Here is an 18704-nt window from a genome sequence, read left to right as displayed (position 1 = left end):
ACACTTCACTGAGGCTATGTTCCAGAGAAAGGAAGTGGATCTAGAAAGGTTCTTTTTAGCCCTTTCTGCAAATACTCCTCTTTCTCCTTGTACCTCTGCTGTGATATTTACCAAATATTATCATGACAAAACCATAACCTTAACACCTAGCTCCTACCTGGTTATAGATATAAAAGTGCTTTACAAAGGAGGTTAATTAATCACCATTCCACCATTCAAGGTGGAGGAACTAAGGTGCAGAGAAGAGACAAGGTCTGCCCAAGGACACCTACCATGCTGGTAGAAGGATCTGCTTGTGCCTCTTTAGTCCCTTTTCAGTGCTCTATTGCCATCATTCATCTGTAGGAGATGACCGTGAACAAGGCAACGTTGTGTTCGGTAAAATAGAGCTTGCAACTGACCAGTTTATTTTTCAAGTTGACTTGGGTAAATTTTGCCAACAAGAAAACATCAGTGGTGAGAAGCACACTTCTTTTTATTTTTTTTTTTATGTTTTCATTGTGAGATTAACAAAGTTGAGATGCATTTTTTCTTTTTTAGATGGAAAATGCCCTCTTTAAGATAGAATGCTTGAAGTTAGTTCAGCTCTTTATCTGAGATTAAATAACACTGGAGAACTTTTTGATTTTTGTTAATCCCATGTCTTCTGAGGCTAGTGTTTGAAATGCAGCATAGTGGACATTCAACATTGAAAGCGTCATTTGAAAAATGATGTTTAGAAACAATGGGTCTGTTTCTCAATCTTTTTTAATCAGTGGTAAAAGTCCACTGAGCTCACTGAGGGCCGTGTTTCACATTACACTTACAACGTGTCAGCTCCACTTAAAATGCAAGCTTAGAACAGATGCAGATGCAGTGACAGGAACAGCATCCTCTCTGAGGCTCAGCTCCCCATGCCTACCAGCAGCAACAGAAAACTAGCTTGCTCTGCTGTGGCAGGGGTAGGTGCTCCCAGGCTGGGCAGTACTGGGAGCATGGCAGGGAGGATGTGGGCTCCAGGAATGGGAGTTGCATGTTCTCCTGGGCAGATGTGCAAAATGCAGCTCTTAGTGTCTGGAGAAAGCAAGAGGCACAGCTGGTTCTAGCACTGTCCAGAGCAAGCTAAGATTATAGTAAGCATTATCATGTCACTGCTCAGAATATATTCTGACTTTTGATGCAACATGGTAATACTTACAGCAATCTCAGATAAAATGTGTGCTAAGTGTACTGTGTGACAAGGCCCTAAGAATATCTATGAACAGTCTTTGTTTCCATGTATTTGGGGCTTGTTTTCCAATTAATACACAAAAATAGGTCTCAAAGATTTTTAGAATTGTAGCCTCACAACTGTGCTATTCAGCCTTTCTCCCATTGTAAGACTATACAGAGATTATCTCTGTTATAACTACTATTAAAAGGCAGTTGCCCAAAACAAACTGGCATTATCCCCAGTCTGAAAAATGCCTCCCAGGTGTTTTTTCACAGTTTTTGCCCTGAACTAGTTTAGAATTCTGTGTACCTTTTAATACTCAGATATTGCAATAGCTTCTCAACCTCCCAAAGTTTCTTCTTTGAACAGGGAATAGATTTTTAAAATAATTTTTAACCCTAAACTGTCATCCTGGTAAAATGTGCTCAGGACATATACACAGTGGGAGGGACAGGAAGCAGAAGGCTACAGGTTTAGTAAGTAGCTCTGGTGTGAGGAGTATGCACCCATTCATCTCCCATAATAAGCATTATGTGCAGGATTACAGTGCTTCTATTCTGTAGCTACCAAGATGCCTTGTTCTGGTCCCAGGAGTTAGATCACTTATGCATCTAGTCTTCACCCCACCACAGGGACATATGGATACTATACAAAGGGAGACCCACAAGGGCACAAGTTAAAATTACAGGGTCTACAGAGATTTCAGGCCTCTCCTTCTCCAAATAGGCACAAATTCCATAAGCAAGAAAATCCCATTTACGTCTGGGAGTGGGTCCTATAAACCTTAATCTGCTTTTGGGGAGGGAGGTGCAACTCAGCTGTGTGCTCTCATTCCTGCCCTCTTTTCTAGGTGTGGTGCATGTCTCTAGTCTCTCCAGCAACATCCTGCCTGACCTGTTGAGGTAGAAGGAAAGCATTGTTGGAGCATGGGCTTTTTCCCCTTTCCACTTGTCTTCTGCATCCTCCCTGCAGTCTAGCCAAATTCCCCTCACATATCAAAGCAGTGCTGACAGTGGGAATTTGTTTAAAGTAAAGGGTGACCTCTGGTCTGGTTTTTAAATTTGTGTAAATTCCTTCTGTAGATGTTGGTTGAACAATAAACATTTCATTTGCATCCTGTTCCATTCCCCATCTGTTTTGAGGTTAGTAAGTTTGCCAGTTTACTTATACTGACAGCTGCAAATAGGAAAAAACCCAAACAAAACCCATGGGTCAAAACCCCAAGATTATGCAATTAGCTTAACAATCAATGAGTCAGGGGGCAAAACACTTTTTCATCCTGGAGCAGTATGGTGGTCACCATTCATTCCTGTTCAGAACTCTTTCCTCCAGCATGGCTATGTCCCTGCCAATAAAAATTGGTATTCTTTTTATCTGCCTTTTGGTCTTTATGCCCCTGGTATATTTCAGTCCTGTTTTCAAGTCCTTCTTCATAACCATAAGGAATACATTTTTCATAAAAATGAAAGCTAAGATAATTTTACCTCAAGAGTTTGAGAAAAAAAACACAGGTTATGAGCATAGGTGACTGGGAGAGGGTGCACCCGATGGGGCCAGTGTCCCCCCGATGGCCGACACTGATGCTATCGGTAAGGATGGCACCCCCCTGACAGGGCCGTTGCCATCGGTGACTACTGCAGATGCCTCCCCCAGATACAGGGAAGCACCAGTCACTCATGATTATAAGAGATAATAAACGTGAGATCCACACTATTTACTAATAAATATTTCAGACATGAATGAACACCTTTCTGAGGTCAGTACAGTTACTGTGATGTCAAAATAATATCACTGAGATGAGAAATGGTTTCAGCATGTTTGAGACTGGGCAAGGCAGGCACAGGTCGCACCATGTTGGATATTTAGAAAGGCCAACTTTCTTTTTTAAGTGGTAGTTGTGAAAGGGTGAGGGAAGAATTTAACTGTTCAAATTGAGTCTCCTTGAATTACACTCAGTACTAGAAGTCTGAGGGAATATATATATAATCTCGCCTTTTAGGCGATCATTCTAAACTGTCGAGGATGTTTTGTTTGCTTATGACAGCTGGGCCTTGCTGATTTCCCTTTATGGAGATGGAAGAGCTATTTTGCCATTTGTGCTGTCTCTAAATGAGCACAACAAAGACAGACAACAAAGTTATTTGGTGATAATGTCAGTGATGATGATCCTGATTTGAATTGCACTGGTCAGGACTTGCATGTCAATTGCTATGCAACTGCATACACAGCCATTTCAGAAAATGAAGTGAGGAAAGTTTGTTTTAAAAGTTTTACAAATTACCATAACAGCTGTGTACAGAAAGGAAAGAAATTAATAGGTTTTTATTTAGTTCTCCTAGTTTGTTAATTTCTACATTGCATTAAAATATAAAGATTCATAGGAAGAAAATATTGTGCTTTTTGTCAGCTTTGTTAAAAAATGCTTCAAATGAAGGGGTGAGGCTCTGGCACTAGGTACTTTTCTCTTTTTTTTTATTTTACTTCTCAGAAATAGATGTTTCTTACTTTCCCTCTTCTGTTTATTAAAATTATTTTAAGTGACTTGAAATTATTTTTTAAAAATGTAGATTTCAGGCAAGTCTTAACACTGTTGTTTCACATCAGAAGGAAAAAAATCATTGAGGTAGGGCACAAAAATCATCTTGTCCATGCAAAGGAGCCAAGTAGGATTTGCTTGAATGTGTTGTCTTTCAAGAGACACGGATTTCTTAGGGAGCTATATTTTATTGGACCAACTGTATAGTGGGGATAGATTTCAACAAGGTTTCAAACATCAAGCATTCTTCTTTGGTTCTCATCAGAAGAATGTGTTGCATTCAAAAGCTTGTGTAAGTATCCCAACTATGCAGTTTGTCCAATAAAAGATATGTCCCTAAGAAATCCTTGCCTCTTGCATTATTCCTGGACCATCACAGCTACAACATTGTCTTTCAAGCAAACACCAGTAATCAAAGTAAATCAACCAGTATGACCTGAATGCTACATAACTTCATATATCTGAGGGCCAAATAATGTGTCAGCACAGACTGCAAAGGTTTCTCTTTGAATCCAAAGCAGAAGCATTAGAAAAGAATTTGGGGTTTGCTTTTGCCATGTAACATAGCAGAATTTATTCTAGCAACTCCTCTTTCCCTCAAAAAATGGTGTAGCACTATTATTCCAGCCCTTCTGTCAGGCACCAGGGAATTTACTCAAAGAATAGCTGACAAGCAATGGTATATGTTCTGAAATCTAATTTTTTAGTCTTTGAATATCTGCATGAAAAATCTTTACAGTATTCTGTGACTTCTTTATAAGCTAGGTAAAGTCAATTAAAGAAGCTAAAGTGTTATGAATATGGTGCATTTATCTTTGACTTGTAGAGGTATATGCTTAGCAGTTTCCTAAGAAGAGATTAGGTGTACATAAAATTCAGGAGACAGGTTTGAAAAAGCTTGAGTCATTCAAATCTGCCTTAGAACTGTCAGTAATTGGTAAAGTCATGTTAATATGAAGATGTGATATGCAGGTTTCAGCATGCTGCTCCAGCTGTAAAAAGTTTTTATGCTCATGGACATATGACTTTTCCACTGTACACAATTATGGGCAACTCCTATAATTTTAAGAAAGGCATTTAGATTCCTACATGTGTCATGAACATCACTACTAATCAGGAATTCCTTCTCATTTTGAATAGACAGGAGTGGCAGCTCTAACAGCCAGTATTAACAGCAGATATTGTCCAATATCTACCCTTGTGAAACCTGCAGGAGAAGTGAATAATTTCCTCTACTCTGTGAGAAATGTCCTGCTAAGGAGGAGCAAGAATATGGCAAAAAGATCAATTTTTCAGGCTTTACAAAGCTGGAGTGAATTGAACCCTGTGGCCTTAAATGATACTTTGTCCTTGCTTGAGTGTTTTGCATTAGTATGAATTTCACCTTAATACCTTTAGGAAATACCGGCTTTTTCCACCTGTGCATCACAGTTCACTTAACCTGGCAATTGTGACAGTCAAGATGCTAAATACTCCAAGATTTTTTCTGAACAGGAAAAGGTGCTGGGCAATCCTTAATGATCTCCACCCCTCCTTTGTGCTTAGTGCATCACTTGTGCAGGAAGTGTTCTACATTAACTGGGAGACAAAATGCATTTAGTGGCATCTAGTGGGAGGTGCTACTTAAAAAAAACAACAAAAAACCCCCCAAACCATCCAGTTGCTATATTTTATTTGCAAACAGTTTGAGCATATTAAACCTTTGAAGATATGTTGGCTACACATGCAACTTGAATATAAGGCATAAAGGTAACAAAATGATATAAACATAAGACTGGAGTGGGTTCAAACCATGGTTGAACTGCATTGTGATGCTAGGCCTTATTTAAGACTTAATTTTTCCACCTATAACTCAGAAGAAGGCTTGATAAAGTTGCAATATCAAATACTAAATATTATTAAATTAACTGGGATCAAATCAATGTTGAGAGGAAACAGGAAGAAGTAAACACAAATAAAATTTTCTTCCCTAGATTTTATATATATCTTTAAACTGTCTCCCTGTTAGGAGCTAATTGAATTATTCATCTTTTGGTGATAAATATAAACTGAATGACCTTTAATAACTGAATTACCATGGGTTGCCAGTCATGTTACAAGGAAGAGAAGTCTTCTCAGACTCCTTGCTCAAGCTTTTGTATCAGCTAGATAGAACACTATCTTTGGAGTTATCTACAACAGATTGGGCAGCAAGTTAATATAGAAATTCTCCACAGATCTGGCTCTAAATGTTCACAACCATTGAAACTGGAGCTGGACTTTGCAGGTTGAGTTTATCTCAAGCAGAAAAAAAAATGAATAAAATCTATTCACTTGCTTAAACAGTTTAGATACAAATATATGCCTTTGTCACATGCAGAATTTGAGGATTTCTTTGGTTTTGCATTTCCCATCCTCTGTGAATCCTCTCTTATCCAACAAAGGGCTAATTTTTTTCTACTGTCACTTCCTTTCTTTTCAAAAAGAGACTTAGAGGCAGAAGTACAGTACCACATTTGATATATAATGGATTCAATTAGTAACTACTCATTGTAGTTAACAAAGTTATTAACAATTCAGAAGCAAACAGAATATGCAGCTTCCTGTCACTTCATGTGAAAATAAAATGCGTGGTGATCCCTATGTCAATCCAACTTATTAAAATTCCTCTTCCTCCTGTTTGTATTAAACTTATTTTTACTGGCCACCATGAGCAAGGTCTAAGGGGTAAATCCAAAAAGTCAGCCTGTGGCAGATATGAAGGGACTGTATACGAAATTGTGATCCAAAATCCCTGCTCAGTTACTGCCAAACTTCACTCTGTCTCTTCAATTTCAGAGTTCTCTAGTTGCACAACTTTTTACTTGTGTGCATGCCCAGACTGCCGCAATCTCAGTATCGACCTCGAACTTCAACCTGACAAGATTCTAGAAACCGTGCTCTTTTCTGTCAGTGTCCCCACCAGATGTGTTCTGGGAATGTTTCACATAAATGACAGGATCAGCTCCCCTCACAAAATACACTTTTTTTGTTAAACAGTGGTGCTTAAGCTTTTGGCCCTGTGGGCAGATTGGCATGGGGCCAGTTCATGGGCAGGATGAAGCCACATGCTGCCTTTGCATGGCCTCTACTGAACCCTGCATGCCAGGATCAGGCCCTGGGGCTTGATGCCTCCGCCTGGCCCTGCACATCGGAATTGGGCCTTGTGTGCCCCAGCTAGCATGCCACCACTCCCCCCACAGCCAAATTTTCAGGCTCATGGGAGCCCCACAGGCCAAATGACACAGCATCAGGGATTTTATCTGGTTTATGGGCCAAGGGTTGAGCACCCCTGTTTTAAAACATTATTGGTGGTATGGCCATCAATGTATCATGTGAGAGTTTAGTCATTAAAGGACTTATCCAGGAAGTAGGAGACTTGGAGTTAAGATTCCTCCTCATCCTGAGAGGATGAAATGCATGTCTCCTGCCTCCAAGACCAAGAAAAACATTTAAACTAGGGCTGCGCAACTCATGATTAGCTGGGGGGGGGAGGGGGGAGCGACACACCATGCCACACTATACTGTTGTTGTCACCCTACTGCACAATGCCAGCATCTCTGTGCCCTGCATGCTACACCACACAGGGTTCCTGGGTTCCAGTAGCTAGCCTGGCCATAGGCTACTTAGGCCTCATGGGCTGAGCCATGCCATGCCATGCCACCCCAGGGGCATCAGCAGGAAGTAGAAGACAGAGAAAGGAGAGGGAGCCCGAGACTCTGGTGGCAGCAGCAGCTACAGTGGTGTGGGGAAGCAGCACTTGGACTGGGAACCCAGGGGCTTTAAGTTAACCTGTCAGGGGCTGCTTGTAGTCTGTGGACTGCCAGTTGTACAGCCCTGATTTGAACCCTGAAGCTATAGGCCAGTGTTTCCCAACTTTTTCTGTCCCATGGTACACTTATCTGACCTTTTCCATCCCACAGCACGTGGGCTAGATGTGGAGAAGGGGAGGTGGCAAACAGTCAAATGCCAAGCCCGGGGGGGGGGAGGGGGAGGATGAGCGCAGAGCCAACTGGGGCATGGTGGCATGTGCTGCAGCACACCAGTTGGGAAATGCTGCTATAGGCTAGGCTAAGGGGTATATGACCCATCCCTCCTGCTGAAGCTGTACCACTGTGCAAAAGATTTGTAGAGCAGAGAGAGTGCATGCACACAAAAGTGAACATGACTGTGGCTTATGAGCTCAGGCATTCAGCTGAGAGGAAGGAGTCCTGGCTTCCATTCCCAGGACTGTTTCTGTATTTTCCCAGTTTTTAAAAGCCAGAAGCAATCCTAGGAGCAGAGCCCAGAATTGCCTTTCTTCCTTAATTGAATACTGTCTCTTGCTCTCTGCCCTAGTGCATCTTGATTTCTTTGCTGCAATGACCTAGTTTGAGTAGGAGAATTGGAGAGCACCCCTGATGCAGCCTAGTCACTAGGACACACTCCTGGAAGAGATGGGAGCCAGATGAAGGAACTGAATCCAGGCAAATTCTCTAACCTCTAAGCCAGGGGCAGGTAATACTTCTGGGCAGGGGGCTGTTTATTGAAGTTTGGTGAGCTATTGAGGGCTGCATTGGTAGCCCCACCCCTTGGCTGCCATCTTGGGCCTGGAAGTCCCACCCCTACCTCCTAAGCTTTGCCACTAGAAGTCCTTTCCCTTGCCCCCCAGAAATACTCCTTTTGGGAGGGGGAGGTTTCCATCTTAGAACCAGAACAAAACAAAATCATACACTAAAAGTCAAACATCTGCTATAATATATTTTACTTTTATTACAAAAAAAATTTTTGTCATGATTTGTGTTTGTGTACTATATATAGAGGCAATTGCATAATAACTCAAAAATAAATTATTCGTTTTTTATATTGTGGGGGCAGGGTGTGGTTGGTGGTTTGTGTGTGTGTGGTGGGAGGTGTGTGTGTGTGTGTGTGTGTGTGTGTGTGTGTGTGTGTGTGTGTGTGGTGGGGTGTATGGGTGTTTAGGGTGGGGTGTGGGGTGTATGCATGTGTTTGTGTATGGTGGGGTGTGAAGGAGTTTGTGAGGTGGTATGGCTTTGTGTGGGGGGCATAGGATATGTTGGGGGGCTGTGTAGCATTTGTGGGGTGCGGCTCTGGAACACACTGGTCTCTAGAACACACTGTCCTCTCCTGTAGTCAACGCAGGCAACACTGGTGGGGGGGGGGGGGCAGTGGGGGTGTGTGTGTGTCTGTATGTGTGGGTTGTGGGGTGGGTGGGGCAGTCTCCATACCCCTCAGTCCCCTCATGGTGCAGCAGCAGGTGGGGGTGCTGGTGCCTTGCTCTGGCCAGAGCTGCACATCGCAACAGGAAGCACAGCCCTTGCCGGGCTGTTTGTTTCTGCAGCACTCCCCACACTCATGGGGCACAGAAGGGAAAACCCAGGTGCTGGAGCCTGCTGCTTTCCCCACCCTAGCCCATTCCAGTGCCTGGGGCTTCCCTCCTGTACCCCATGAGTGCAGGGAGCACCAGGGAAACAAACAATCCAGTGGGGGCTGCACTTCTTGCAGCACTGGCCAGAGCCAGGGGCCAGGCACCAGGGCTGAGCACAGCATTCCCCACTGTTGCTGCTGCTGTTCCCGCTGCCTGCCAGGGCTGTGTGCCATGGGTGGGGAGTGTGGGAAAGATCCCCATACCACCCACCCTTCCTCACACCCACACAATGCCCAGCCGAGCTCTGCGCTGCTGCTGCCCCCCTGGGTAAGGGCTCGCCACTGGAGCCAGCCCCACACTCAGCGCTTCTGCCCAGCTGCAATCCTGCCTCCACCCCCAGCTTCCCACTCTGCTGCCCAGAGGGAACGAGACACCGGGGAAGCCTACAGCAGCAGCCCTGCCCAGTGCTAGTGGGGTTGGCCCTTCCACTCACGAGCGTGGAATGAGGCATGATAGGATACGTTGTGGGCAGGTGTAGGAGCCTCGTTCCCACCCTCACAGGTGGAAGGGCTGGATGAGGCACAATTCGTTGGGGGGCAGCGGTGCTGCAGGCCAGAAGGAAGTGCCTGGCAAGCCGTATCTGGCCAACGTCTGTATTTTGCCTGCCCCTGCTCTCAGCTATGACTCACCCTGACTGCTTCTTCCTCTTCCACCTGTGCGTAAAAAGAAAAGAGTGAGCCCTGCATTGGGTAGTTCTAGGGAACACTATGCCGAGCGTGATGGTTTCAGCAGATTTCATTCCAAGGTACTTGGAGAGGACAGACTATAGCTTGGAGCTCTGCTAATTACCTGGCAGGGGGAAACACCATGTATCTCGGTCCATGAAGGCAGTTTTCCTTAAGTGCTCCCAGGGATAACTGTTCTTCTGGCGTGGTTTAGTACCTGCTGAGGTGTTGGGGCTAAAAGCCCACTTTATGGAAATGGGAGGCTCCTCCCTAGCTTGCTTCTGCAGCCGTATGGCTGAGGGCAGGTGAAACTTGGGGGCATCCAAATGCCAAGCCTCTGGGCTTGGGCCTGCATGTAGGATACCTGCCAAAAGACTTTGGAAATATCTGAAGCCCCTGGTGGGAGTGAAGGACGTTTGCTGGTTGTAGGGCCATTTATGGTCCTGAACTGACTCGTAGATTTGGACTTGATTTGGCTGATTTGGCTTGGAGCACAAAAAACTTCCTTAAAAAAAATAAAATCATTCCAAGGCACTTGACTCTTTGCTTCAACTAGGCTCCCCTGGAAGTGCAGGTACCTAACCATAGGGTTCTACCATAGGGCCCAGGACTCTGCAAGTTAGGTCCAGCAATATCTAACTTTTAAGTGCTTCCATCCTTTATTGGATCTACCCCTAAGTGTTTAATTTAAATTCTCACAGGCAATTAATAATGCTCTACTTAAGAAGCCATTTGGGTGTGATATATTTTAAACCATGCTGTGTCTGGAGAGTGGTCAAAAGGTTGTAAAATGCTGACATTAACCTAAAAGCTATAACTATTAATCCGTATGTTTTTTCCCCTTCTGCTTACAATCATATTTGTGAGGTGCAAGAAAAGAGAGACAACTGCAAGCTATTGAAAGGCAGTATAGGAGTTTTTTGTTTCCTCTGCACACCACTCTGCAATGCTGTTCTGCAGAGCTCTTTGAGTGGGGTTATGGCCAGCACATGGATAAACCTCTGTGTAGTGAGTGGAGGATAGTGAGTAATGGGGTTGGGTGAAGTTTGAATCTAATCCAAAAGACTCCACTAATTAAAAATGCTTATGGCCCTTGCTTTCTGTCCAGCAAAAGTTGTTTCCTGGTCTTGATAACAAGCTGTAACAGGTTGCCCGCCCCAGCACCATCTTCCCTGGTAATCCACACCTTATGTGGGGAACCCTTGGGTCCCCAAAATGAAGCCTCCTCCTTCCCCTAATAGCCTCACCCAAACCACTGTCTTATTCATTAATCAAAAAGAAAAAATAAACAGTCCTGTCCATGGGTAATAACTCCCATCAGCTAATGTGATAAAGAAAAGCAGCATGTCAGCTTACATTCACAGGGTCCACGCTTCAGCTCCCCACTGTCAGCTCACGTCCTTGCTGTGATGTGGCTGCCATCTCTTCCCGCCTTTGGACCACTCCTCCACGGAGCGCTCTGAGACACTCCTTCCCCTTTGCCCCTGCCTCTCTCCCCCCCCCCCCCCCTTGCTCTGCCCAGGGTTTTTATAGTCCTGCCCCTTCCGGTCAGCTGACTAGCTGGCCAGGCTCAGCATTTAACCCCTTCTTTCCCAGCACTCCATGCCCAGAAAGTTCTGGCCTTAAAGGGGCAGACATGCCTTCTGGTGACAGGGCTAGGGTCCCCTGTTACACAGGCCCATGAGGGATTCACACCTCATAAATCCACAGATCTTCTCCCATCTCAGAGCCTGCATCTGCTGAACAAAAGATCCTACCTTTATATACCCCTGAGCACAGTGGCCACTACTCATTGCCCTGCATGGAAAGGAAATTTCTATCCCCCATCTAGTATTCAGAAGCTATATGCTGAGATCCTAGAGTCAGTTCTGGAGAAGACTGTAATACAAATATTGTAGAACAAGTTAGTTATCAGTAAACCCATTTTTATTCAATCCCCTATATGCCTGTCTTGAACTGTTCTCTCAGACTTCCCAGGCAGCCAACACATGCTGATTATCAGACACATAGGGGGTTGAAATCCCTGTCATGCCATCAAAACGAGTGCCAAGATGGAGTTTCCATCAGGCAGACTGGTCTGGATTTACAGGTCAGGTGGAGAAAACCATCCACTGCATCCCCCCTGATACCAAAACAGTACAATCATTTCATGGCCCTGCTTATTGTTGCAGCTAAGAACATCCCTCGAGGTTTCAGAGAGTGATACATCCCTTGTTGGAACTGTGACTGCGAAGCCCTTTTCCAACAATATCAACAATCTGGAGACCCAACAATAGCCACAGCACTACTTGGATCTTTGGATACCTGTAGACAACAAAGCTGGCTGGAGTGCATGGCATCCATAGACTTTATGCACTCAAGCTGTTGGGTCTGGAGCATCCTGAGGAAACTTGGAGCATCAAACCCATCAGAGGCCGCTAACCTGCGAGTCAGTACAAATGCTGTCACTGCCAAATTGGTGGCCAACTCAAAGGGATCCCTTGATAAACAACACAAAAAGAAGGTTAAAAAAAAACTCAGAGAGACAATGGCAAATTGTCCAGAATCCTCTTTTCAACTGTGATGGAGAACAACCATATTCCACAAATCTGGCATGAGGCAATGGTGACAGCCTTGCCAAAACCAGGAGAGATGGTACATGATCCTGGGAGCTATAGGCACATCTCTTTGCTCTGCATATCCTATAAGTTCCTGGAGCAGCCCATACTTGTAAGAATTAGCCCTGTCATTAACCTATTACTCACTCAAGAACAGGCTGCCTTTAGACCCCCATTGTAGCTGCTGTGAACAAGTCCATCACTACAAACAATGAGGTTGGTTTTCACCACAAGCTCAAGGCTGGGACCACCTTCATAGTTCTTTCCAAGGCCTATGATACTGTGTGGAAAGAGGGACTGATGCTCAAACTGTCCCTGCTGCTGCCATGTGCCGAATTATTCTGGCTGCTGTGGACTTTGATGTGTAACAGAAGGATGAAGGTATACCTACAAGATAAGGTCAGCACCCCAAGAATACTCAGCAACAGCCTCCCACAGGGTAGTGTTCTGCCACCAACACTTTTTAACATCTATGTAAGTGATATGCCATATACATCATCATGGAAATTTATCTACACTGACAATATTGACCGCACAAGCAAAAACTTTTCAGGATATTGAAGTCACACTGAACTCTGACTTATCAATAATGGCTGAATATTTTCGTAAGTGGAGACTATGACTAAATCCAACCAAGTCCAGCATTTCCACATTCCATCTGGACAGTCACAAGGCACATAACACCTTCAGTGTCACCTTTTGTGGAGAAAAAGTACATCACAACCAGACTCCTACCAACCTAGAGGTGACCCTTGACTGCTTCCTAACTTACCATTATCACCTCTGAAAGACTGCTGTGAAAACAAAGACATGAGTGAACATCATGTGAGAGCTCACCAGCACAAGCGGGGGTGTCCTTCACACTTCTGTCTTAGCCCTGGTCTTCTCAATAGCTAACTACTGTGCACCCATCTAGGCCTCAAGATGACATATCAAACTCATCAACACACAACTGTACTCAGTAATGAGGACTGTGTCTGGAACTTTGATATCAATTCCAGTGCAGTGGCTGCCAATACTTTCAAACATTACTTCTCCTTCTATTCAACAGGATGCAGCAACATGCAAAGAAATAATGTGCATCAGTAGTAATCCAGACCTTCCAATCCACAGAGACCTTCAAAATCTCTGAACTCATCACGTGATTTCATGAAAATCTTTCTGGATGTGAACCAAGCACCTGCTATACTACAATACTGAAGAATTTTGTTGGAAAGCTTGAGCAAAAGGTTATTAGGTTTCCCTAATAAACACCTTGTTTCTGACCCAACAATGCAACAACTGGGCTTCAACCTTCCACAGAGGATGTGGATAACCCTTAATACGATACACAGTAGACATGGCCGGTATGGCCATCTGATGTACAAGTGGCACCTAAAAATCTCACCTGGCTGTGACTGTGGAAACCCTGACCAAACCATGGAGCACATGATAACACACTGCCCCAGATACAATTTTGAGGGTGACATTCTGGGGTTGCACTCGCTTTCCAGGAGGGCATTGGTCTGGTTGAGGAATTTGGAATTAAAACTATGATGATAGCTCTTGCTTCTAAAGCCATACACAAGAAAAGAAAGATTCAATCCCCCATGAGGTATTTGATTTTCTTTTAAAAAGCATATCAGTAAATTTCACAGGCTGTACTTTCTACACCTATGTTAAACTGTCTATACCTACTGGCATGACATTAAAAAACAAAATGACAATAAACAATTATAATACATGTTTCGTATAGAAATACCAATGATAGAGTTAAAAACTATGATTCATCATATTATTTGCTGCTGCCTTCATGTTTAACAACAGAGTGAAGCACCTTCAGTGAGGGGTTATTTCTGGGTATCTTTTTAAATATCCACATTTTTGAAGAATGAACTTTGAAGTCCTAAATGGATTTTTGAGTACACAACTAAGAAATGAGGACATTATATTCAGCTAACATAAGGAAGGAAAGAAAATAACTGCTGGGTATTAATGAGGTGGATATGTGGGTAGAGCCATAGGTTAGCATAGAGGGGTATATCATATAGTCTGGGCAGAGGACACATGCTAGGAAATGGCTAGCAAAAAATGTGTTAAAGCAGTTCATTAGAGATACCATGACTCTCTTCCTAGCTAGTATAATGACTGAAAACAAGGGAATAGAACAGAAAGATAATATAAAGTGCATTTAGGTCAGGTTTTAAAGATGCCTATCTATACATTTAAAAAGAGACTTGAAAGGATGCATGTAAAGAATTAGGTTTGTTCAGACAAATGAGTATGAAACATGGTAGGCAATGTGAAAAATCACAGGGCATTACTATCTGAATGCTGCAGTTCTTTAGAAAAGATAGAATACACTGGAAATAGGAAGGAATCATTATGTTTGTGAGGCAAGTTCTAGAAATGATAAGGAATCTTTCAAGAATTACAGATAGCAATGAATTATTAACAAGGAAGATTCACTACTTTATTTTAAGGAAAATTTTTCCTTATTATACGGTGTTAAGCATCCCTAGCCGCCAGTCAGGAGATCAGGGTCATCCCCTTGATACATATAGAATTGTGTTAATCCTGATTTTGTAGGGAAATAACTGAATTATAAACAGTCTCTTCTATCTTTAACTTGTATGATTATTAAAATGCTAAAATGAAGACTACAAAGACAGTAAGCTTTTGGTAGAAGTTCACTCTAGACTGCTTGAACAAGGCATGAGATGATAGCTGTAATACAAAAGGTTATGGAAAGGACAGACTATTAATGCAAGTAGGAGATTTAAGGTACCCAAGACAGTAAGGCACACAGTGAAAGCAGCAGTAGTTGTATGGATATACGGCAAAGCTGCTCCTTTACCCATTACATAGAGGAAAAATATAACTAGAATCATGGTAACAGAGATGACAGGATTAAGTAATAGAGAAAAGAGAGTATCTAAGCAACGGTGATAATTATAGTGTATAAAAACATCAAACATATAATAGAGTTGGAAGCTTGTACACTAACTATGTATTCAGTACAAGGCACATACCTGAAATGAACATTCAAGAGATAGCAGACTGAGCAGTAAAGGAGCAAGAATATCTGTCACTACAATGAGAGTGCAAAGTATTTATTCAAATGCTTGTTTCTCTGGGGATAAAAAGATAATAACATAAACTCACCAGGGCAGTGGGGAAAGAAGAATGTGAGGTTGTCGGGTTTATTCTACTCTGTTCTTACAGAGGTACGTGTCCATGGTAGTGCAGAATGTGATAATGTGGACAACACTTGAGATGTTGCCTCTGTTAAACTGGAATGAGGATCTTGTGAGTTGGCCCTTGGAGTTGTTCATTGCCTTCTCAAATTGTTGCATCAATCAAAAATCTGAAAGCATGCATTCAGATAGAAGGTGCCTGTTAGAGACTGTGATCCAGGTTGCCTTTGGTGGCTTTTAACTGAAAAATAATGGTGTGGAAATGTAACATCAGATGTGTTTTTAGACCAGCAGCAGTCACACGTACAAAGCAATGAGCTCAGATGTTCAGCTGGTGTAAACTGGCATACCTCCCCTGACACTGTAGTCCATAAGAAGGCCAAATCTAGTCATCTGTTTGTTTGTTTTTTAATCAACTCGGTTTCTCATAACCAAGGAAGAAGGACGCAGCACTTAGCAAAAAAAAGGTGTTATTGCACTTGCCGGGAATGTTTACATTTTGCAAACTAGACAGGGTATCTCAGTTGTGTAGTGCTGCGTTTTCCTTGTGTAGCTCAAAATTACGAAGGAATGTAGAAAGAACCAGATGTGTTCTCCCTGGGGAATTTGTTTGAAATGTTTGGCATTTGGTTCATTCTCAAGCCAAGTGATTTTCTCTTCAGGAATACATCTGTGAGCCACAGGAAGAGTAGTACAGGCAGGGCTAATGAAGTAGTGAGTATCATCATAGGCAGCTGACCTTCAGCTGTGGCAGGATAGAGCAGCCTGAGGCTCCACCTATGGGCTGGCCCATACATCAGTATAATGTAGAAGTAAATTAAAGCTCCCTTTTGCCCCCACAATCCCAGTTTTGCATGGAAGATAGCCTTGCTGGAACAAGAAATCTGTGAAAGCTGGCCCAATGCTGTGGTATGTGCTGTTATTCAGATAGAAGGGAGGGTTGCAAAACTGAAGCATTAGAAGTTTTGAAGTGTTTTAGTACATGAAAATACTACATTTGGATGGTTTCATGGGTTCCTGCTGAAGGAGTCATTACCATTGCTGCAAAAACAGTTTAATTTATGAGTCTCTCCCGTGACTTCAGCCCTGATACTACTGCCCACATGAGAGAGCATATTGATTCTATCACTGGTGTTGCTCATTAGAAATGTCATACTTGGTTTTACTTAATCTCTGTCCTGAAATTTGCAGGCAGCATGAAGCATTCATGATTTCTCTGAGACATGCAATTTCCAGCAAAATGGAGGGTAACACTACTGAGGCTTTTCATCCTCATTTTGCAACTGTTGTTGAAAGCTTAGTTCATGGTGCTTCATTTTTATTTCCATGCTGATTCTGAAAGGAAAAATATCTGGGGGAAAAAAACTATAGAAATCCTATTAGGCATCTTAGATTTACTGAATGTCTGCATTATGAAATGAGTAAACTATAATTACTATGTTTGCAATAAAAATGAGCTTAGAAAGAGCACAGTCTAAACACTGTGTTAAATGCTCTGTGTTACAGATGACAAAGAATGGCACAGTGGAATCTGAAGAAGCTAATACCCTGACGCTGGATGACATTTCTGATGATGATATTGATTTAGACAACACTGAGGTAGATGAGTACTTCTTCCTACAGCCTTTACCAACAAAGAAGCGAAGGGCCCTGCTGCGAGCCTCTGGAGTGAAAAAGATTGATGTGGAAGAAAAACATGAGCTGCGGGCCATCCGCCTATCCAGAGAGGATTGTGGCTGTGACTGCCGAGTATTCTGTGATCCAGAAACTTGTACTTGCAGCCTCGCAGGCATCAAATGCCAGGTAAAGAACTTGATTATATTCATTCTTTAACTAGCAGAGTATAAATGGACATGGGGAGCTGCAATTGTACTGAGGGTAATGAATTACCTAATTGCTGAAATTTGTGGGTCTTAGAAACAGTTTAAAAAAGAAAAAAAAGCCCAACCTGGGTTTTGTTAAGTACAGTTCATGTGCTAGACAAATCTAATCCTTTAAAACTGTTTATCGATTTTTTTTTTTTTATTATGATTTGTAGACACATAGGCTCTATAAGTTTTTCTTCTAAGTACAGATAGTCAGTTCCCCACGTTCTTATGTGGACCTTTAACCAAACACTCAGCAGAAATGACAGACGAGTTACGAAACTTTAAGCCTGCAGATTTCACATAGGATATTAGATTAGCTTTTATTTTTAGATATGCAATTCCCCCCCCCCAGTACAGTTCTTCAATGACTGCAAACTGTACTCATTTAGTCCCATCTTGATGAGAGGATTATGCTCAAATATGAATTGAAGTCCATGCTCAAAGTAAGAAACAGTAAAGGAAGCATGCCTTACTGTCCTTCACTATAACCACATTGTCCTTCATAATAGAATCATAGATATTAGAGTTGAAATGACACTATTATGTCATATAGCTAGTGTCTTTGACAATCAAAAATGTATTCCTTAAAGTATATTTACCAGAGCTTTCACCAGTATAATTTTAAATGTTCCAAACAAAGAGATTTCTACCACTTCCATTTGTATAACTTGGGTTACACCCTATCTCTCACCATCATGAAGTTTCTCTGAATTTTCCTTTTCATAATTTCTTAATCCAATAATTTATTTCAAATTACATACTCTGTACAACCCTAAACAATTTATTTCCTTTCTTGGAGTTTGCACTCTTTAATATTCATAGACTGTCTGTTTTCAGTCCTGCACTGTCAAGGAAATGGACTAGATTACTGTTTCTCAACTCACCTCAACCATCCATGATAGTCCCACACAGCTTCACAGTCTGCCAATCCCCCAAATTTACCTGCCATTCTGCAGTCAAACTAGCCCCAACTTTATAGGCTGTAGTGCTGTGCATCTCCCGAATGGTCCTCTTGCCAGGAAGGCTGCAGAGACAACCAAGCGAGTTCTGTACACAGTAGCTCTGGAATGGAAGCAGCATAGCCACATGTGTGCAGCACTGCACTTGAACGAATAGCTTTGCCTCTCAGCAGAGATGGTATACATACAGTGCCACACTAGGGTAGCACCGCCATTTCCATTTTGGGAATTAATGCACTGAGAGCAGGGGCATAGGAAGAACATT

General features: G+C 42.6%; 1 protein-coding gene across 6 annotated transcripts in view; it reads left to right on the top strand.

Annotated features, from left to right (window-relative positions):
- Nucleotides 1-18704, top strand: part of CSRNP3 (cysteine and serine rich nuclear protein 3) — a 166193-nt gene that overhangs the window by 134351 nt on the left and 13138 nt on the right. For all 6 annotated transcript variants that reach the window (XM_019480524.2, XM_019480523.2, XM_019480528.2 and 3 more), the window contains one exon: nt 17119-17415. In XM_019480524.2, coding sequence (XP_019336069.1) covers nt 17119-17415 — 297 coding nt within the window. The remainder of the gene's footprint in view (nt 1-17118; nt 17416-18704) is intronic.

Source organism: Alligator mississippiensis, chromosome 4, assembly GCF_030867095.1.
Source record: "Alligator mississippiensis isolate rAllMis1 chromosome 4, rAllMis1, whole genome shotgun sequence".
In the NCBI taxonomy this organism is placed as follows: Eukaryota; Metazoa; Chordata; order Crocodylia; family Alligatoridae; genus Alligator; species Alligator mississippiensis.
This window is presented reverse-complemented; position numbering and strand designations above follow the sequence as displayed.